The sequence below is a fragment of the Vanellus vanellus genome (genome assembly GCF_965231255.1).
Source record: "Vanellus vanellus genome assembly, chromosome: 1".
Lineage (NCBI taxonomy): Eukaryota > Metazoa > Chordata > Aves > Charadriiformes > Charadriidae > Vanellus > Vanellus vanellus.
This window is the reverse complement of record NC_138905.1, coordinates 207,588,563-207,611,904: the sequence shown is the minus strand read 5'-3', so window position 1 is coordinate 207,611,904 and position 23,342 is coordinate 207,588,563. Positions and strand designations below refer to the sequence as shown.

Below are 23,342 nucleotides of genomic sequence, written 5' to 3'. Positions count from 1 at the left end.
GCCCTCCAGTCAGCACTGAACTCACACTCCAACATAGGAGTAAATTGTGCTTTAATCATATTTGTCAGCTTCTGGATTGTAACCAAAAACTGAGTAAGTCTTTTACCCTCAGGAGATCTATTCAGTCTCTATTTATTTCTTGAAAATATGACTATTAACATCAAATGTAGCTGAAATCAATCTAACCCACTCATCACTACCATTGATGATAAGTGATTTTGCCAGAGAACTGCAGACATGAAATATAACAATCCTAAAATCTTACCAATTAGCATCAATTTCTAAGTATTGTCCCAAAATTCAGTTCTTCATGCTGAAATAGTATTCAGATCCTATCCTTTTCTAAAAATATAGTACCTTTCATTCGTATCTCTCACTGATCTTGACCTGTCATGGATGAGGGCTCTGAACTGAAGAAAATTGCTAATAAAAGAAGTATGGGAGAAAAATATGGACTTTAACATCATGGATCCTCCATACTGAAAAAAAAAGTCTCATGTGATTGAAGAAGAACTGATTAGGAAGATGACAACCGATAACCTCGGGACTACTTAGACTAAAGGAAAAAGCACTAAAGTTCTTTTAAATGTCTTAAAATAAAATAGCAACAGGACAACCTGTTGGAATTACATGAGTGACTAGTGTGCAGTGACAGCGAATTCTCTTTCTACACAAGCAGCACATATGCATTCTACTCAGCACCTGAGGAAGAATAGATAATAAGTCATCCACGCTTGGCAAAAAAAACCAGAAGAGGATATAACTGTACTAATGACAGCAATTACCCTAGAGATCACTGTGTTGCCCATAAAACAGACATGCAAAAATACAACAAATAGAATTCCAAAAAGGTGGTGTGTATGATCATTCTAGGAGTCCCATCTGACCTGATTAAGGACCTTAACATGTTTATTCATTTGTTCATTCATTATAGTCTGTAACACAATGAAATGTCTTCATCAGCTAATATCAATGCTGGTCTAACCAAGTATTTCTACAAAATGAAAATTTCCCAGAAGAGCTTCGTTTGTAACTTAACCAATGATGAAATGCTAAAGCTAACAAGCAACTATTTTTTTTTTTACAAGTTCAGAGAAAACAATAAATCTAAATCAATTTTTCCTTCTTGGATAAAATAAAATTTTCCGCAATAATTCTAGTTCCAGTACAGGACACTTTTCCCCCACCCTCTTCTGCTTGTAGGAAAAGAATAAATGTCTATACTCTCCCTGCATCTACGTTAGGAAGCATTTTCATTATGTAAATCACAGAATCACAGAATTATCAGAGTTGGAAGGGACCTCTAGAGATCATCTAGTCCAACTCCCCTGCTAAAGCAGGATTGCCTACAGCACATTACTCAGGACTGCATCCAGGCGGGTCTTGAAAATCTCCAGAGAAGGGGACTCCACACCCTCCCTGGGCAGCCTGTGCCAGTGCTCTGTCACCCTCACCGTAAAGAACTGTTTCCGTGTATTTGAACGGAACTTCCTGTGTTCTAACTTGTGCCCATTGCCCCTCGTCCTGTCACTTGGAACCAATGAAAAGAGCCTGGCTCCATCCTTCTTCAACCCACCCTTTAGATACTTGTACGCCATAATAAGGTCTCCCCTCAGCCTTCTCTTCTCCAGGCTAAAGAGTCCCAGCTCTCTCAGCCTTTCCTCATAAGGGAGGTGCTCCAAGCCCTTAATCATCTTAGTTGCCCTTCGCTGGACTCGCTCCAGCAGTTCCCTGTCCCTCTTGAACTGGGGAGCCCAAAACTGGACACAGTATTCCAGTTGTGGCCTCACCAGTGCCGAGTAGAGGGGGAGAATGACCTCCCTCGACCTACTGGCCACACTCTTCCCTATGCAGCCCAGGATTCCATTGGCCTTTTTGGCGACAAGGGCACATTGCTGGGCCATGGATAATTTACTGTCTACCACAACCCCCAGATCCTTCTCCTCCAAGCTATCTCCCAGCAGGTCAGCCCCTAACCTGTACTGGTGCCTAGCATTCTTCCTCCCCAGGTGCAGGACCTTGCACTTGGTTTTGTTGAACCTCATTAGGTTCTTCTCTGCCCAGCAAATCTTATGTATAGATAATTAAACCGAAGAAGCAGCAAGGCACTATGATGCAATTTACCTTAGATGTGTTTAAAAAAACAAAGTGGTATTCAACAGAGAGAACAGTTGAGTGATGTTACCCAGAAGAAAACTAAAAACAGATAAAAAGTATGAAACAATTCCATGAAAACAAAAAATGAGCAGTTATTTCTGTTGATGTTACCCACTATCTGCTGCAAAGTAGGTTGAAGAAATATGCATTCTGTATAAAAAAAAAAAGAGAAAAAAAGAGAATTCCACCAAAAATCAGCATAATATAACTTCAGGATAAAGAAGAGTCACTGCAGAAGTTCTTAGTATTTCAATGTGTGCTTACAAAAAGGGAAAACAATGTAAAAAAAGTACTTACATTGGTTTACTTGTAACAACTGTAATTACTGTTATTAAAAAGTAATTACTTTATAAGAATAAAGAAACAATGCTGATGTTTATTGTTCCTTGCTATGCACAAATAAAGTATGTGCTGTCTTGACCTGAAGGACCTCAGGGACACTTTTAATGAAAACAGAGTTAGTGGCAAGTCACAGATGCAATTCCAGCAGGAAAAGTTCATTTGCTTTTCTCAAACCTAAGATTTAATAACAATTCCAATGCACGGCACAATGTAAAATATGGACCTGATTTGACAGATCAAAGACATAAAATAAGACCTTTAACAGTTACTGTTACTTCATAATTACAGAATATTTTCCTGTGACATTTGTAAAATTTTAAGCACCTTCTGCCCCCTCCACCCCTCAAAAGAGAGTAAAAGGCCCTGATATCCACTGAACAGTGTTGCCTTCGATCCCACAGAACAGAAGGAATCTGTGAGCTATTATATTTGACAATATCATTAGTTGTTGTAGCTGTCCAGTTAGGTGATCATAATAATAGAATAACAACGGGAAGCTTTCACAACCACTTGACAAAGACTGTTATTAGATCTAAATGGAAGTCAAGAGGTTTGCTTTCACAGTGGAAAAATGAAGTTTCAAAATATACTGAGAAAACCTCGAGACCTTTATCTTCAAGAAGAAACACAAGGAACAGAGGGAAAAAGAGTTTCAACTTGCTGACATTTTTCTGGGAGGTTGCAACAGTGGATTGAGATTTCTGTTTTCCCCAAGTTCAAACAGGTCTTGCAACTCAGTATTTGACACCCCACAAAAATACCTTACAGCTAAATAATTCACTATATTGAAATAAAGAAATAACAAGTCTTCCTAAGAGGTATTTATTCAAACTGACACTGACACATAAACACAGATTTTGGAGCACTGACATTGTGGTGCAGAGGTAAATACCAACCCCAAAACCAGTTCTTATTTAGTTCTACTTACTATCTAATTATACTGGTTTTGCAACATACTCTAGAGAAGAACTATCATTTAATTAAAACTTTAATTACATACAAACATCATCCTTTATAACATAACACTAACATCCGCATCCTGGGCTGCATCAAAAGAAGTGTGGCCAGCAGGTCGAGGGAGGTGATTCTGCCCCTCTACTCCACTCTCATGAGACCCCACCTGGAGTACTGCATCCAGCTCTGGGGCCCTCAACGTAAGAAGGACATGGACCTGTTGGAGTGGGTCCAGAGGAGGGCCACAAAGATGATCAGAGGGCTGGAGCACCTCTCCTAGGAAGACAGGCTGAGAGAGTTGGGGTTGTTCAGCCTGGAGAAGACTCCATGGAGATCTTCTAGTGGCCTTTCAGTACCTAAAGGGGGCCTACAGGAGAGCTGGGACTCTTTATCAGGGAGTGTAGTGACAGGATGAGGCGTAACGGTTTTAAACTGAAAGAGGGTAGATTCAGATTAGATATTAGGAAGAAACTCTTTACTGTGAGGATGGTGAGACACTGGAACAGGCTGCCCAGAGAAGCTGTGGATGCCCCATCCCTGGAAATGTTCAAGGCCAGGCTGGAGGGGGCTTTGAGCAACCTGGTCTAGTGGAAGATGTCCCTGCCCATGGCAGGGGGGTTGAAACTAGATGATCTTCAAGGTCCCTGCCAACTCTAACCATTTTATGATTCTATGATGCAGAGAATTTGGTGAATCAAAGCAGAACATAAGGCATTTTTTAGTGTGAAATCACATGTACACTAGCAGAGTTAAGATCCATACAGCATCAGTTCTTTGGAATGGAAGGAAACTCTTCTGCTGGGGAAATACACTACACCAGGAGAAATGAGAGTCAAAGTGGCCTCTTCATTTATTCCGTGGCAAATACAAGTTCTGAAAAGCAAAATCTTTCAACAGGAATTTTTCTTGCTTGTTTACTGTATAGCTTCACTCCCAGATTTTAACCAAATACATTAAATTGAAGGGGAGAAAGGAAGATTGTGTAACTTGTATCCAAACCTTAATATTGAGAATCATAGTATAGTTTGGATTGGAAGGGACCCTGCCTTGTGGTCCATCCATGTGAAAGGTGTGGGGAGAAAGGTTGCCAGTGAAGACTAAGGGAAAAAAGTTGCTGAATACCTCAGCCTTCCCCTCATCCATTGTTACCAGTCTGCCAGTCTTGCTCATCAAGGGGGGTATGCTTTCTTTGACCTTCTTTCCTGGCTGACACACCTATAGAAGCCCTTATTATTCTTTGCATCCCTTGCTTTGACTGCTCCTTGGCCTTCCTGACCCCATCCCTACACAACCGGACAGTGTCCCTATACTCTTCCCAGGACAGCTGTCCCTGCTTCCACTGCCTCTGCATTTCCTTCTTGCCCTTTAGTTTGACCAGCAGGTCTCAACTCAGCCATGCAGGTCTCCTGCCTTCCTTTCCTGATTTCTTACACCTGGGGATCAAGAGCTCTTGTGCTCTACGGAAAGCATCCTTAGACATCTGCCAGCTCTGTTCTGCTCCCTTGTCCCTGAGGGCAGTTTCCCAGGGGGCCTACTGACCAACCCCTTGAAGAGCTGGAAGTTTGCTTTCCTAAAATTTAGGGTCCTGACTTTCCTCTTCACCTGACCCATATCCCTCAGGACTGTGAACTCCACCAGTGCACGAACACTGCAGCCCAGGCTGCCTCCAATCTTGATGTCACCAATTAGCTCACTAGTACTGGTGACCAACAGGTCCAGCAAGAGAAGAAAGCATTCATATTGTTGCTTTGTAACTCATCTGAAAAGTACCACTTTGCATGAGCTCCACAGAACAATTAGCTAATTTTCCTAATGAAGGGAGACAGAATTCTAGTTTTGGTCACAATTGTCTCGCCTGGGCTGGTCTCCCAAGAAAACGCCATCGGGTGAACACAAATATGCAGATACACTCTGAACGCTGCTGCCTGCCAAGGGAGTCACATCATGTATGCACTATGGGAAAGAGAGTCCAGCAGAGAGCTGAAACTGTCCTCTACATAGTCAGCCAGGGAGGGAAAACAAAAGTAGTTAATATTTCATTGACTCAGGTATGATTTAGGGCGGTTTCAACAAGCCAAAGTCAAACATTTTTATTTCAGTCATATTGAAACACTTGGGATCAAAAAGCAAATGGTGAATATTTACGAGAACAGTGTTGTCAAGACTTACCTGGTAAAAAAAAATTTAAATTGTAACTTTTTTAAACATGAAAACAGTAACTTTTCACATGAACAGAAATTCCAGACTCACTCAGCTTGCACTTTTACACAGGACTTGGGAAAATGGAAACACAGTGTTCATATATATTCTCTATTGGAAAAATGAAATTGTTCTGTTTTGCCAAGTCTACAAGGTGACACCTCAGAACAGGAGAAGGGGCGGGGCATGTTTTATTTACAATTTTTGTTTACTTAGAATTTTTGTTTCCCCCATGATCCTCTTGTAAGTGTTATACTACGCAGCAGTAGTTATACTGGACCGGTTATACTGGAGTAGCAGTAAGCATAGAAGAGTGTGGAACAGAGAGTCACACTCTCGTGCAGAAATAACCTCCAGGATATAAAGCTAGTCTAGCCAACATATTGTTTCTCTAGATGTTGCATATGAAAAGTGTCATTAAAGTAGTTTGGGAGAGAGGGACCGTTACTCTGCAATGTCCAGTTCCGGGACATGAGAACATTCAGCAGTTTCAGTTGGCTTTGCTGTTTTTTGGAATTGACCTTCCATTTTTAGGAATATGTTGATTGATGTGATGATTTCAGACAGGTAGCAAAAAAGTCATTCTTATTTAGTACATCCCTAACTTTCTACATTCCTTTGAAGCACTCCTTCCAGTTACATCATTTTTAGCACCTTGCCTTTCGTTTTGTAAGGTATTTATCAGTCATAATTTGGTATTTATTGCCTTTTACACTCTCAGAACTAATACTTTCAGGAATACATAGCAGCAATAGATGCTTTCTTGTTCTCTTTCACATCATGTCTCAGTCTTGGGCTCAGGGGTTACTAAGCAGAGCAAGAGGTAAGGCAACCCTACTCTCCAGCCAAGACTATAATGAAATTCCCAGGATGTGTCAAATAGGATCATGCTAACTTATTCAGAACTTCAACGGGATCTCTAATTTTCAGTTTCTCATTGGATAGTTAGTGATGAAATAACAGCTTGGTACATTTATGCTAACAGTTCAGAAGTTTAAAACACCACGCCTCACAACTCAAATCATTCTTAAGAGCAAAGTCTGGTCGGTTATACTGCTGAATTGCATAATCCCATTATTGCATATACCGCAGTGGATATCACTGAACACATTCTACTAACAACCCATTGCCTACATTCAGGACAAACACTGTAAGTATAGCAAAGCGTGAACATGCCCAAGGAGCATCACAGAAAAATATGCTTACTGAGTACAAACAGGTGGGATATTATGCTGATAATGTTGCAACAATCTTGACTGTTTGCTGTCAGCACATAGTAGGGCAGTACAACCTCAGCAGATACAAAGGCAGGATCCCTTACGAGCTGAAGAGCAGCAGCAGCCTCCTGCCGACTCCAGCTGTGAGACTGCCAAGAAGGATGCACCTGAATTTTCAGGTGGAATTCCACGTTCCAAATATGGTTCCGTATTTCTTAAAACAAAAAGCAGCCAGCCATACTGTGCCTCTGTCCAGGGGCTGTATGGCTGGTAGTTCATATCTGGGACAACATTCCTCCTCTCACAGTATAATATTGATAAATTTAAAATAAAATTATTCCAGATAAAGTAATAAATACTCAGAAATTACCTCTCACTCAGAAGAGACATTTTGCTGCTGCATCTCTCACGTAGTTCTGATTCTCCAAAACTGTCCTCATGTCTCTAAATGAGATTTTTATCTTTGGTGTCTTTCAGCATAGAGGAGAAATTGGCACACTACCCTATGATTAGTAGTGGGCAGGATCCTTCCTTAAACCCCAGGGACGGTTACCAGCCACTTGAAACAAAAACCTATACACGTGTAAATAATTTGTGAATGGAAGAAAATAATTTTGGGTGAACATTCAGCTCATCAAGGTATTGAAAATTAAGACTTTCACTCATTCTTGACCAGAAAATGTTTCTGTTTTCTATGTAAACTTTATGCAAATCTTATGCAATTAATGTTTTATAATTTTAAATAATTGCACAGCAAAATCTCCTTTACAACTGAGGTACATTCTCAACTTCAGTCTGTACTAGCCTGCATGCAGACTGCAGAAGCATTAAATTAATTAAAGGTTATGTCGGCGAGCTGTGCATATAACTCAAGAAAAGAGAACATGATCTGATGTTAATAAACAGCCTTATTTGTAAGAAATTCTATTTTGAGACAAAGTTACACCACCACTAACAAAATTTAGTGTCGACCAATAGAAAAAATGGGGAAACAGGAACTGAGATTCTGCAAAATCTTTTGTAATGCTTATGGAATCTATAATTACAATCTATTTTTAAAATAATCAGATTTAATACTTTTGCAAATAGTAAGTGAAGATTTTAATGAAAATGAAGCATTACATTGTAATTGCTTGGCTGAAATTTTAATCTAAGATTTGAAATGAAATTCCTTTTGTAAAAAGATAAGGCTGTTAGGGTCTATATATCATGTTCTTCTTCCTGCCTGTTTGCTAATGCAGTGAAGATGATTAGCACACAAAATATCCATCCTGATTCTCTCAAAAAAATCCAGTTGATCTAAATTTTGTGTATTTCAGTAGCCACAGGTCAGAAAATCCATCCATATATATACACACACGGCAGAATTTAGCCTTAGTCAAAGAATTACATGCTGGTTTTCACTGTATATCACCTATTTCTCATTTCTATAGTCTGTTCCTGAAATACATCATCTTCCATATTTAAATTATCAATTATTGATATACACTACAAAACAAACAGTGAAACACAGGCCTAAATATACATTCAAGGCTATTGAAGACTGAGGACAATATTCTCCACAGGCATATGAACACAAATCCTGCTGAAGTTAGCAACAGTGCCTCTGAGTGTTGTGGAATATAGATTTGTTATTCATTAACAATCCTTCCTCAATATTTTAGTCACCAGCACGATTCACCTAGTTCTGAAACAGATCTGATGAACTAGCCCCTGAAGGGGCCCATAAGGGCTACAAAGCTGGTGAAGGGTCTGGAGGACAAACCTTATGAGGAACGACTGAGGGAACTGGGGTTGTTTAGCCTGGAGAAGAGGAGGCTGAGGGGAGACCTTATCACCCTCTACAACTACCTGAAAGGAGGTTTTAGAGAGATGGGAGCTGACCTCTTCTCCCTGGCGACAAGTGATAGGACAAGAGGAAATGGGTTCAAGTTATGTCAGAGCAGGTTTAGATTGGATATTAGGAAGCATTTTTTCACTGAAAGGGTTATTAAACATTGGAATAAGCTGCCCAGAGAGGTGGTGGATTCACCATCCATGGAGGTGTTTAAGAAAAGGGTAGATGAGGTGCTTAGGGACATGGTTTAGGAGTGGTGGTGTTTTTATCAGGGTAGGTTAATGGTTGGACTTGATCATCTTAAAGGTCCCTTCCAACCTCACTGATTCTATGATTCTATCTCCTTCACGCTCTACAGAAGGAGCCCAGACCACGAGGTCAGGCTGGATGCTTCACTTCAGACAAACCCCTCAGCCTCTCCTACATCTTTTGCCATTGCTGACACCCCAGCAGCAGTGTTCAAGTAAGGGAAAAGCCTGAAGACCACCACAGATATGAAAGCAGGTACCAGGATGATTTCCACTGTCAAACCTCAAATCCCACATCTAAATCAAAAGCAAAGGAAATGTCAGGTAAAGTTCCTAACATTTTTACTGAATCACCATTCTGTGATTCTGTGTCCATTCTGCGATTCTGTGTGCAACCTGCTGGAGGTGACCCTGCTCTGGCAGGGCAGTTGTACTAGATGATTTCCAGAGGTCCCTTCCAACCCTGACCATTCTGTGATTCTGTGATATAGGATTTGAAAACAAACCATGGATGGATGTGGAGTTTCTGTCAATCCTACTATGCTTGATCCACAATATGCAATACCTAGGACCTGACCTAGAAGTTCAAGACTCAAAATCAGGAACTCATGAACTCAAGAACACAAAGCAATCAGAAGTTCTTCATACATCACCGACACTAGGAATCCTCCCAAGTTCCTGCACCTTCTTGCCTGCATGCAATGTATGCTGTCTTTGGGGTGGTACCTGGACATGCACCAGCCTCTCCCACCCCCTACCTGAGTTTCAATGAAAAGGAAATCCAGACAGGAACTGCACCACATTGCCCCCAGTGAGGACCACCATTTGCCCTCCTCCTTGCTATGTACCTCCACACCTTTTCTGACCCTCTGGAGGTATCACGATTTGCATGCTGGGAGTAAGTCAGACTTGTCACAGACAGAGGTCAGAAAAGACACACAGATACCCAGCAGTGCTGCTACCCTGTGCCAGCACCTTCCTCATTGATTCACAGAGACATGTCACAAATCCTGCATGAACTGAAGCCGGATAATCCACAAAGGCTAGTCTTACCCTTTAAGGCGTTATCAATGCTCTCCCTGATATCTAGGGAAATTTCTGCTGTCTTTCAGAGTTGATATAACAATCAATAACATAGAAACCTCAGGTCATTAAAGATCCTCAGACAGCTTTGTAAGACCAGAGGCATTAGCCTTGCTGACTCTGTAAATCCCTGCCCAGATTCTTTTTTAAGTTTCCCTTCCTGTTATGTATTAAATGCTGTTGCTGATTTTAGGCTGGAAGTGGCTGTGGGGTAAGAAATCCCAGAGTATATTTTATATATTAACTTGTTAGGTAAGATCATTATTATTTTATCATATAAAGCAGTGCTGAAATTTCACTATCACATCAGTTGCTGTTTACCTACCAGTGTGTTCACATCAGAGGTTGCTAAATGATTAAATAGCTTTCAGACTTAATCCTCTAAAATTCTTTTCTGAAGAAAGAAAACTTCTACCAATTCATACTGTAGGCAGTGGTTCATTCTGCAGACATTCTGGAGATACTGCTATTGCTGACTTTTCTGTTAGCTGTGCTCAACAAAATGTTCAAATAGAATAGACCATATCTTATGTTCCTCTCCCACTCTAATTTTTGCTTAGTTGTTGGTTCAAGCTACAGCTATTCTTCCTCCAGAGTATCTGCCACATTGCTGTAACTCCTTAGCCTTTCTTGACCAGCAAGAAGCTGTCACAGATGCTCTCCCCCACCAACATCCATGGGACTCAGAACAGTAACACGCACTGTGCCCCAGACTTTCCAGTGATGTCAATGTCGTGTGGTTTTAGTTTTTAAGATCCTGAAGTGGAAATGCTAATGTGAGGCCATACAAAATATCTAGTATCCTTGGAAAATTCATCCCATCCCCACTACCTGAAAATGAAGTTGTATTAACTAACTTTTGTTAGCACTACCACACTTTGATCCAATTTTTGTTAACGGTCACTGCACTTTTCAGTTCAGATTTCTACACTTCAGAGAGAGATAGAAACAAAATAGTACATTGTACTGGGAGAAGTAGATTCTAAGACTCACTTGAGAAAGCTATGAAAGCAGTAGTCGTCAAAAACTGTCTTGAGAAATTAATAGGAAACTAGATCTTTAAGGGAGAGGAAAAGAAGAGCTACAGAGAGGAAGAGTCATTGCTGCCATCCAGCAGCCTGCTCTTTGCATCTAATCTGTCAGATCATTTAGAGAGAGCAGGACTTAAATGCTTGTATGTCTACTACAAATATCCTCAAGTATCCCACTGCACCGGAGTTAATTTAATTTCATCTCCCTAGTACAGTGGAGCATGTTGATCCTATACAGAGCCTGAACCCTCTGAGCAACCATCCTAGTCCAGGACAGAGGAAAGCAAAATCCAGGCAGTGGGCATGGTGCACGCAGATCCATGAGCATATGCATTTGTCCTTCATTTCAGAGCACAAAATAAAACTTCCGTAACCTTTAAATTACCATGTCAAAATCTTTCTCTACTTAATACATTTGGGTCATAGTAGGTTTACTGGAGTTAACTATAATTTAATAAATCCAGCAAAAAAAAAAAGAAATATATCTTCAACTCATGTATAACCCAACAAACTTAGCAAGTGCAGATAATAAACTAGAAATTTCTAGTACATGTGATATTTCATTAATAAATTAAAAAAAAAAAAAAACACTTGAAAATTGAAAGTAATTTTAAATTAGCTTAAGGAAATAATACATAAAAACAAAGATACAAAGATTAGCAGAGTGGAACTAAACTAATACAGAAAAACAGTTATTGCATTGCAAAACAGACAGGAAAATTGGATTATAGTCTTCGATCATGAAAAACAGTTGGGTAGGAACAATTCTCAAAGACACTGTGTTTTCTGAAAAGGTTACAAAAAAAAATCAATACAATGGTTCTGATAATGGTTCTGATCCTACGTAAAACGCTAAACATGGTTAGAAACTCACAGAATGTGACCGTAAACATTGGCACATACCACAAATGCTTAGAAAAAGAGAACCCTACAGTCCATTATTTTAACTAATATCTGGATCTTTCACAGTACTAAGCTCTCTGTGTGGTGCGGTTTGGAAGTCTATACACAGCTTTCTCAAGCTCAGCTGTTTCGTGTGGGATGGATGCAGGAGCCCACTGCTAAGTGATCAGACGTATCAGACACAATCCCCATCACAAGCCCCCACTCAAAAGTGTGGTTCTGCTCCACGTGACTCAGCGTGTGCGTGGGGAAGGGAGGGCACTTTCCCACACCATGATTATCAGAGAAACGGTAATCGTGGCATTTGTGGCACAATGCTCAACGGCACAGACCTTCCAAGCTCTGCAATGTCACTTTCCAAAGCAACCTCCCACAAGCGGCACCTCAGTTAAAAGTATTTCCAGGATTCACGCTGGTGGTACCACTGTTACGTTCTCCTGTGACGTGCCGGTTGCTGTAGAGGTGTTTAATTGACGCAATCCGTGATTTAAAACACCACTGTTGTAAGAACTGCTCTTTCTGCTGCCAAGCGCCCAGCAGCTGGAAGGCTGACAGCTGGACTGTGTGCAACGTGTCTGTTTGCAATGCACTTCAAGAGCCTTATAAAAAGTGCCAAGTATTGGATTATTACCACTTGGCAGGCTTCAGACATGTACACAGAATGGGACTCACAAAGTTTAGCAGTCTGCCCTGGCTACCTGTTCTAAAACGGGGGAGAAAAATCCTGTCTAAAACAGCTGAAACACATACACCACCAGCAAAAATCAACAGAAGAGAAAGAAAACATAAATCATTCCTCAACAATGAGGGAAACTTCCCTCTTGAAAGACTTATAAGCAATCAGTTACCATTCCTAAATTCAGTCAATATGCACTAAAGGAGAAACCCAGACTGGGCCAGGAGGAAAATCAGCACAACCAGATAATAGTATCATAGAATGGTTTAGGTTGGAAAGGACCTTGAAGATCATCAAGTTCCAACCCTCCTGCCAAAGGAAGGGACACCTCCCACTAGACCAGGTTGCCCAAGGCCATGTCCAGCCTGGCCTTGAACACCTCCAGGGATGGGGCCTCAACAACCTCTCTGGACAACCTGTTCCAGTGCCTTACCACCCTCAAAGGGAAAAACTTCTTCCTAATGTTTAATCTAAACCTGCCCTCTTCCAGTTTAAAGCCATTCCCCCTCATCCTATCACTACATGCCCTAGTAAAAAGTCCTTCCCCAGCTCTCCTGTAGGCCCCCTTTAGGTACTGGAAGGCCGCAATAAGATCTCCCTGGAGCCTTCTCTTCTCCAGGCTGAACAGCCCCAACTCTTTTCAGCCTCTCCTCATAGGAGAGGTGCTCCAGCCCTCGGATCAGCCTCATGGCTCTCCTCTGGACATGCTCCAGCAGGTCCATGTCCTTCTTATGTTGGGGACTCCAGAGCTGGATGCAGTACCCCAGGTGGGGTCTCACGAGAGTGGAGTAGAGGGGCAGAATCACCTCCTTTGACCTGCTGGCCACACTTCTTTTGATGCAGCCCAGGATACGGTTGGCCTTCTGGGCTGCGATCACACACTGGTGGCTCATCTTGAGCTTCTCGTCAGTCAGCACTCCCAGGTCCTTCTCCTCAGGGCTGCTCTCCAGCCATTCCCCACCGAGCCTGTATTTGTGCTTGGGCTTGCCCAGACCCAGATGTAGGACCTTGCACTTGGCCTTGTTGAACTGCATGAGGTTGGCTTGGGCCCACCTCTCCAGCCTCTCCAGGTCCCTCTGGACGGCATCCCTCCCCTCCAGTGTGTCTACCTCGCCAAACAGCTTGGTATCATCGGCAAATTGCTGAGGGTGCACTCGACCCCACTGTCCATGTCGCCGACAAAGATGTTGAACAGTACAGGTCCCAGTATCGAACCCTGAGGAACGCCACTCGTCACTGCTCTCCACTTGGACATCGAGCCATTGACCGCAACTCTTTGAGTGCGACTGTCCAGCCAGTTCTGTATCCACCAAGTGGTCCATTTGTCAAATCCACGTCTCTTCAATTTAGAGACCAGGATATTGTGTGGGACAGTGTCAAATGCTTTGCACAAGTCCAGGTAGATGACATCAGTTGATCTTCCCTTGTCCACTGCCGCTGTAACCCCTTCATAGAAGGCCACCAAATTTGTCAGGCATGACTTGCCCTGGGTGAAGCCATGCTGGCTGCCACCAATCACCTCCTTGTTTTCTATGTGCCTCAGCAGAGTTTCCAGGAGGATCTGCTCCATGATCTTGCCAGGCACAGACATGAGACTGACTGGCCTGTAGTTCCCTGGGTCTTCCTTATTTCCCTTTTTGAAAATAGGGGTTATGTTTTCCCCTTTCCAGTCGGCAGGAACCTCGCCAGACAGCCACGACTTCTCATATATGATGGCTAGTGGCTTAGCGACTTCATCTGCCAGTTCCCTCAGGACCATTTGAACTAACATCAGTGCTGACAGAAGACGATGGGAGGCAACAGACCAGCACTGTAATCCACCCTGTCAGTCTGCTGGGCTGCCAAGTCTTTTCAACACCTCCTCGGTCTCAGGCTAGTTGGTGTCCAGCTCCTAGTCAGACACCGCCTGCTTGCACATGGTGGGTCCCTACATGTCATGGTGAAACCAAGGTCCTCTCTTTTCAAAGTAACTGACTCCATAGTAATTTCCCCTTACTAGCAGCAATTCACCAGCACCTGATTAGAAATATATGAGGTCTCCTGTGCAGCTCAGGGATTATAACCTGCCATATGTACAACAATTAGCACACCTCAACCAAGCCAAGCGTAAGTCTGTTGGAACAACTATTAGTGCATGTGGTCAGGAGGGGCGGCTGCTGCTGCTGCTGGTCATTTACAACTAAGGTGAATTTGTAATATGAACTTGCTAACCACTTGGGCTCTCCAGCAAAACTCCTGCTACCTTCAATAGACCAGGACTTAACTCAAAAGAATATGAAGTGCCATTTGTAAGAGACGCACCGTTTCATTCAAGATTTAGTAACAAAGCAGCAAAGGTTCACGGAAATTCTCCAGTCGGAATATTCTGTAAAATTGCTAGCACTGCACCATACAGACCTTGTGATCTGTACTCTGTTTTCTGGGGTATTTTTTAATTCAATTTATATCAGCCATGACCTTTTGGTTCATGATCCTTCTTTCTATCAGGATGAGAAGGCCTCACAGGTACCAAATAATTAAAAAAAAAAAAAAATTAAAAACCCTCAGTAACTTAATCTCTTCACTAAGGTAAATACTGATATCAAAACCAGTATACAAAAAGAATTCCAGTCACGTTCTGAGCTGGCAGTGGGCAAGGTTGGTTTTGTTTTTAATTAATGATGTATAAGGGAGAACATTATCAGCAGTATGACTAAGGGCACTACTGAAGGAATGTTTGAGCGAAGAGGCGGGCGTCACATCTACTTCTTGGTGATTCACGATTACTATTATTACTATCTATCATTTTTATTTCATCACTACTATTCCACATTAAAAGAAAGTGGCCCATCCACAACAAAGCTCTCAAACAGCAAATCCACATCCACAGCACTTACCATTTTGTTCAAATTAGTAACTTGTTTTAAACAAAAGGAAATTACATTCACCTCTTGCAGAAAATGAGCTATCCAAACTTCCCACATAGCTTTGAGAACACACCTAAAATGACAAATTTTGATATGCAGTTCTTCTTCTAGTCCACTTACTTGGGATTCTTGTACCTAATCTCACATTTCATTCCTAGTGCGAAAGCTTGTATTTGTTTTTTTTTTTTAAATATTGACAAACATTTATTTACATATATTAGGTTGAGGGGGACAATAGGGCTGTGTTGTCAATTGTAGTAATGGTATGAAGAAGTGTAGTTGTGTAGAAATGAATATAGAAAATAAATCTAGACTTTAATTAGTCATCTTCACACTATATTCCATAACTTCTATTTCACTAAAAATATTATACCTGATTATGTATTTAAGTTGTCACTGCTAAACAAATAATAACCATTCTATTGCAAGATAAAAATGTTAATCCATTCCAGAGAAAACTGCATGTAATTTAATTATCACTAAGCTTTTTGTCTACATTTAATTATCAAAACTTACATTTAAATACTGCTTATCAATGCAAATCCTTTAAGCCTCCTGTTGAGTAGGCTCTGTGCGCAAGTGCCTACACTCACAAGTGTGTGCGCAAATATGCACGTAAGGCTCATTTTATGCACTTTAAGATTGAAGTCATTTGCTAAGTTAGTGCCTTGCACTGCATCACAGTTTGAGGTATGAAACCAAGTTATAAAGAATTTGATGAATATAGCTTAACTGCCAAAATTTTCTTTTGCGCATGTTTGCAGAGCTGGAAAGTTTAAACGCAGCATGATGAGGTAGACCCACCATGCCAAGTCACCTTTATTTGGGGATACTGGTACTTGGCAGGAATTCTTCAAGTAGCCAGTTATTATAACCTTCAGCTTCTGTGGTGGAAAACACTGCTGGGAAGATGTTTGACAAAGAGCACGCTTATAATTAACATTTGCAGTGAAAACCATGCTGTATATATCCCACACATTTCTTAATCACTACTCCACCTTCCTTATGCAAATTTAACAAATGACTTATATTTACATGGAAAGCTTCAAGTTTCATAAAATTATGTCCCACAGCGAGGTGATTTTCATTTGTTCGGTAACTGCGTAAGAGTGATCCACAAATACACCCTTTTCTTAAGAATGGGTATAAATAACCCTCCAGAAATACCGCAATGGGTCAAGCAAAATCAGTTATGAAGTATTAGCATAGGAAACTGTTCAGGTAATGCAGCTGACCAAAGGAAGTTCACTGTTAAATTAGTGAGCATATGCAGTGAATACAGAAGTCCCTAACAACTAAACCCAACAAATCCCACAAATCTTCACCAGAAACGAATATATGTAGTTCGATTCACCTTTGAGAGGTAATTTTCAGGCTGTGTACCATTTTCTGCATAAGCTGACCGCTTTTTCAAACAGCTTCAAGGCATAAAATGATCTGGTAGAAAACTCCATCTACAGAATACTGAGTCTGCTCCAGGGATGTGCCGGAATGGGGCATGTTGGAGACCACCTGGCCCTAAACCCAGCCACTATCGCGCACCTTACCTGTGCAGCTCAGTCCATAACCTAGAGCAGTACTCATTAGCAACAAACCTCAGCTCTCCAAGGTGAAATAAATATCATCGGTCTGCTTTGCCGCTCTTTTAAAAGAAACCTTTATTGAATATCTTACAAAAAAAAAAAAAAACAAAAAAAAACAAACAAACAAAAAAAAAACGGTTATAGGAGTTTTCTTCCTCATTTCTGATGCGGCAGGAAACATCAAACATCAGACCAGTGACTGATTATCTTTTTACTAATTAACCTGTCAGGCTGAAATATCAAAATAAATAGCTTTCCTTTTGATTTAAAAAATAGTATTTTTTTGTTATTCTTCATTCAGATTAAAAAAATGTTTTTAGCAAAAAAAAAAGCAGAACTCAACATTAAGCATATCTTTAGTTCAAAGTGAAGCATTCTCTTCTAAATACCTGTAGGAAATACAAATGGAACTAAAAGCTGGATTTTCTGGGGCTTGGTAATAATGATGATGTTCTTTTACCCAAGACTTGGGGATTAAATTCAGTCACCCAGAATATGAGAGATCTAGACATGACTTTTTTTTCCTGCACCCAGTAGGAAGTAGATCCATTAGTCCCAATTCATAGGAAAGTGTTCCATACACCAGGCTATAAAAGGAAATGATCCCCCTTCATACTAACTCTTCTACCTTTTTCCTATCAACAAAGCCATTGCAACATATTTTCAGAGGACATAGCATCTCAGCAAAGAGACTAGCAATCTGAAACACAGCTGCCACATTGCACAGCACTCCCTGAAGAGATTATGTCTAATGAAGAGTCTGGAAGATAATTTTACAGGTCATTTCAAGCAAGATAGTTGAGGCTGGAGATAAAAATGATGTTATGCCAATAGCAGAAACTGTTATATTGTAGGCAGGAAGGAAATTATTAAACATATTATTTAACAAAGAAAGGGTTTTAAAGTATGTATTGGGTTTGATAGTGCCGAGAAACACTTGATCTGAAAACCACAAAAGCTGAGGAATAATCTACGCCTCAAGGCAGTTATGCACATCAGAAGACTTTTTCCCCTGTTTTCAGCTGATAACTTGTCTGTCTCATTTACTTTACTACTGACATTTTAATGCCTAATTGTCCTTACTCACATATATATGGAAATATATTTATTTTTCACGGTGCAAAATATTTCAAAGTATAAATAAGTAATATAACCAGCTGTCTGACTGAATTAGTGTATTCTCTCTAGCTTAGTTTGCTGACAATCTGTTCTTCAATAACATTTTTTCAGCAGGAAAGTTTATATACAAGTACTATCACTTTCGAATCCCACTGCACATCAGCACTCAGATTTGGGGTTAGACCTTAGAATGCACTTTCTATCCTGTTTTAAACTACAAAACTGGGCTCTTTGCCAATGAAATCCTTGCACAAGAGGCAACAAAAAACGTATCCACATTTTTGTATTTCAGGAGGCAATCTTCTAACACAAATGTCGCAATGTATTTTTTGATACTTTGGGGTGAGACTTGATGACTAGATGGAAGAGACTACTAGAAAGAAAGTGTTTACTTGCATATTATTTCTAATATACAATTATTAAATTCTTAAAAAGCGTCCTCATCTTTTGGCAACCACTTAATTACAAATTCTGCAAATAGCCTGAAGCATGTTTTTCCTACCAAAGGTTTCGAATGTAACAGAAAAGCAAGATTTTTCAGCACAAAATCCCATTAAAATTTCATTTTGCACCATACCACAAATAAAAGTGAGAGTCTTCTACCTACTTACTGCCAAAAGACTGTGCAACCCTACTTGGCACGGCTGCTGAGCCCAAGGTGAAGTCTTGCTGAAGTCTTGTTTGCAGCAAAGGTAGCAGCTACTTCAGACACAGTAAAGCTGTTCTTCAGGAAGAGTGGTACTGAATTCATACTCATTTGATGTGATGCTATTGTTAAGCACAAATACTGAAGCTTAAAGGAAGCCTCAAATATATGAGTAAGCCTCTTGCTACTCACAGAGTCAGTTAACACTGACAGATCAGTATTCCAAATATTTTTCCAATTTACAGGTAATTTAACATTTAAGCATACTTGTCCTGGTTTGAGGTAAACCAGAACCAATTTACTGCCTCAGCCTTAACAGAATAACCCAGTCAGCGCTGCCGAATTCATTGACACAACATCAAGCCAGCTGGTTTGATCACTGACAATTATTATTTCTAATGTAACTATGCTGTTTTACAATTAATGAATCACCTGAAAAATCATCCAGGGGAAAAAAAAAAGGCAGTGTCTTTTATTAAACAGACAATTATTTGCTGTTATAAAGGGACTGTATATCAAGGCTTAGGAGTAACACCGCTAAACTAAAGTAGTAGTTTGATGGATTAGGGCTTTAGCTAGAAATACAAGAAATAGTTCTCTTAAAATGGTTGTTTTAGAATCCAGCCACTACAGCACTTACAGGCAGTTACAAAACAACACATGAAAAACATGTTCTACAAACAACACATGCCATGATGTCAGCATTAGCACTAAATCACCACTGGAGGAAAACTGTTCCTTGGTATCAGACTACTTTTCAAGCAACAGCCACATGCTATATTACACCAGGAAGCGTGTCACCCTCTCAGTAATGTTTAAAAGGAGGTACACTTCAGCTTTTTTTGGACATCAGCTGGAAACCGCATTACTGTTCTGCATTAATCACCATCACACAAGATGTTCCTGGGGCATTTCTGCACATGCAAATGACACCTATTACTTTCCAGTCAGTTTGAAAAAAATACGACTAGCAATTGGATATACCAAGAAAAACTCTTTAAGTGAAATATAAGTAGCTTTAGTTAAAACATTTTAATACACCAACTGATGTAATCTGGAGGGTTATTTTCTTGTGTTTGCATTTAAGTGCAGATGTACCATTTGATCTCAAGGGACGTGTAGCTGTATCTCAATGGACAGACCCACAGACCCTATGTTTCAGACTCATAATCGAGCAGGCACCAAAGATTCATACAAGGACTTTCACAGAAAAACATGGCAGCATGACCAGCTCCCTGAGCTGCCACATTCCTGGAGAAATAGTTAAAGAATAAACATTGACAAATCATGTATGGACAGACAGATAAGGCACACCCACTGAGTTCAAACAGATTCACAGCACATTAAGTACTGATTTTACAGAATTTATCTGTCAGGGTAATACACGCCTTTCATCAGTACATCCTCAGGATCTCCAGAGACCTTATGACTGTACAGATACAGTGTAAGATTCATATAATACTCTCTACCATAACAACATCAGGAAATACTGGTCATTTGAGGATTTTTAAATAAAGTAGAGAAAAGTATTCTTACTGCATGTTGATGACAAAGATTAGAAACAGTATATCCTAAACACAGGCCATCTGATTATGTTCATTTGCAGGCTACTAGTAAAACTCATGACTTCGGGCTGAAAAGACAGATCTGCAAAATGTACCTAAAACATGATGTAGGTGGAATTTAGGCAGGAAAATTCAAAGCATGTGTTTAGTAATCACTATACCCTGGAGGAGCCTATATTCTGCATTCATCCCCGCCAGACAAAGAAGCCCTTGAAATAGTTGCGCGTAGACATTGTCTGCAGGTGCCTGCAAAGTGGCTCCTTTGCACAACGAGAGAAGCCCTAAATGACAGCTTCCCCACGCCTAACATGCATCTAAAAACCAAGCACTGCCTGCTAAAGCAGTCTTTTTAATAGTGATTATATAAATTTGAGAAGGGCACGTTCCTCGTATTTATACCCACCACACATATCAGGTAGCTTCTGTCTATTCTCCCAAAGACTGATGGAAACGCTCTCCATCAGGGAAGGACTCCAGGGTCCTGGACCTACCTGTACCACAGAATCAGTCATCTAAGGTTTTGACATGACGTAATTAGACATAAATTCCTGCATTTAGTGCTACCCTAGTTCTACAAAGCAACTTGACTAAGTTGTAGGCTTTCCTTATTGCCACTGTGAGATGATGAGAGGCAATCTCCACACTTGTGTGCCGGACCAAGAGCCACTAGCACAGGCTTATACTGCTGAAGTAAAAATATCAGCACTCCACAGACCTTGCAGATTTTGTTTTAAAAGATGCTTTGAATCCCTTATGCAAGATGTATCCTCTCATAGCTGCACAACTATTCTGAATGAGCACACAGCAAAGGAACTTCAGAATTGCCGTATTAGCTCACAGATGAAGTCCGCTAGTCAGAACCAATCTCTGAACTAACCATCATGAGTTTTTTCCTTGGAAGGCATTCTTTAGACAGATGCATTCATATATTTTGAGTTGGGGTTTAAGTCCAATGTGCAACAACGTATGCTCTTATAGCTACATGAGCATATTGAATCAGTACTCTACAAAGACACTCAGGAATAGCAATACTGCAGTGAATTCTGAAAACTCTGGTTGTTCTTAACTGAGTTTATAAATAATCAAACACTGCGAGTGTTGTCACTTTCCTTACTATTATTCTTTTCCTAAGCCCCGCATAGATAAAACAGCAAAAATTAGGAGAGGCTGATAACTGGAATTTACCAGTTAAGCAATAAAATACAATTTGTACAAAAAAAAGTGCACATCTGATAATCACCTGAGATTTTAGGACTCATCTCGCATTGCTTAATACCCATTTTCCCCCTCTGTGGGATAGCTTCTCCTCAGAAGCATTAACAAGTGGTAATTATAGAAGTCATGCTGACAACACATAACCGGAGGGACACTGTCAACACCGAATGTCAATTGACCTGGATGTTAAAAAACTGCGGTGCCTGGAATCTTCATAATTTACGTTTCATTTAGTTTTTATTGCGTGTGTTCTTGCACCCTACTTCTTTAAACGCTAACTACTCGGCAAAACTTGGGAGAATTAAATTACACACGGTGACACGACTTTGCCAAAACGCAGAAATGAAAGGACTACGGGTTTACGCACAGGCCTGTAACGTGCGCTCTCTCCGCGGGAGCAACTCATCGGAGGAGTTAAAATTTCTGTAACTGCGTTAAACCCATGAGATCCCGCCGGGTTTAAGGAAAGCGACGTCCCTCGCACCCCTCTGCACAGCAGGCTGTGCGGTTCCGTCCTTCGCCTCCCCGTACAGCGGGGCCGCTATCACCGTCTGCGCCCCGGGGGGAGGAGGGGGGGACGGGACACGGGGACCTCCGCCAGGCGGGCGCGGGGTGCCAGCGCCGCTCCCAACACACCCACCCCGCTCCTCCACCGGGCAAGACGAGGGAAGACGACCGAGCCCCCCACCGCGGCCGCCCACCAGCGGCTCCCGCCACGGGCTCTGCCCCAGCCGCAGCGCAGCGGGCGGGCACCGGCACCTCCCGCCGTCCGCGGCGGCGAGCCCGGCCCCTCGCCGCCGGTCCCCCCCCTTCAACCCCGGCCCGCCAGCACCTGTCCCGCCGCCGCCTCTCCCCCTCCAGAGGGAGTCAGCGCAGAGCGCGGCGCCCCGCAGTGAGGGACCCCCCCTGGGCCGGCCCGGCCGGCGGGACTCACACGGGGTAGAAGGCGTAGGGCGGCAGGGCAGTCTCCTCACACGGCTCCGCGTCGAGCAGCAGGTAGTCCTGGCTGTCGTTCCGCCGGGCGCCGGCCGCCGGGGAGCTACTCTTCCGCGGGGTGTAGGGCTGCGCCTGGCTCATGTTGTCCCGCGGCTGAGGCGCCCGGACGCGCAGCGGCTCCCTTCAGGGCGCCGCGGAAGCAGCGCGGAACCCGCCGAAGCGCGGCACTGCGGCTCTGTCTCCTCACGGCGCCGTGTGCCCCGGCGGAGGGACGGCTCCCTCCGCGCCCCGCCGAGGGGTTACTATGTCAACCGGTGCCGCCGCCCCGGGAGCCGCCGCCCGCCGCCCCGGAGGCCAGGCGAAGCTGGAAACGGGGGCAGTAAAGTTTGCGGCGCGTCAGCTGGCGCGGCTGTCCCCGGCCGGCGGGAAGGGGCGGGAGGTGGGAGGGCGGCGGGCTCCGCTCGCCTCCCCTGAGGGGCTGCAGTGCCCCCTCCGCGCCGCCCTCGCCGTCCCGCCGCCGCCTCTTCCTCAAGGCTCCCGCCCGGTCCCGCCGGTTCTGAGGCGATCCTCTCCCCGCCGCCGGACCGGCGGTCAGCGGCCGCCCCAGTGACTCGCCCGCTGCGGGGGCAACCGCCGCACCTGCGCTTCCGCGGGGCGGCCCCGCGAGTAGCGGTGTGCTCCAAACCCCCCCTTCCCCCCCAAAAAAAAAGAGAGAGGTCAGGGTC

The 23,342-nt window shown here is 42.4% G+C and overlaps 1 protein-coding gene across 1 annotated transcript in view; it reads right to left on the bottom strand.

Moving 5' to 3' along the window:
• The window catches only part of TRPC6 (transient receptor potential cation channel subfamily C member 6), a 111,620-nt gene extending 88,788 nt beyond the window's left edge, over positions 1-22,832 (bottom strand). Inside the window, exon 1 of the mRNA XM_082481999.1 lies at positions 22,616-22,832. Coding sequence (XP_082338125.1) covers positions 22,616-22,758 — 143 coding nt within the window. The 5' untranslated portion in view covers positions 22,759-22,832. The remainder of the gene's footprint in view (positions 1-22,615) is intronic.
• Positions 22,833-23,342: the final 510 nt, after the last annotated feature.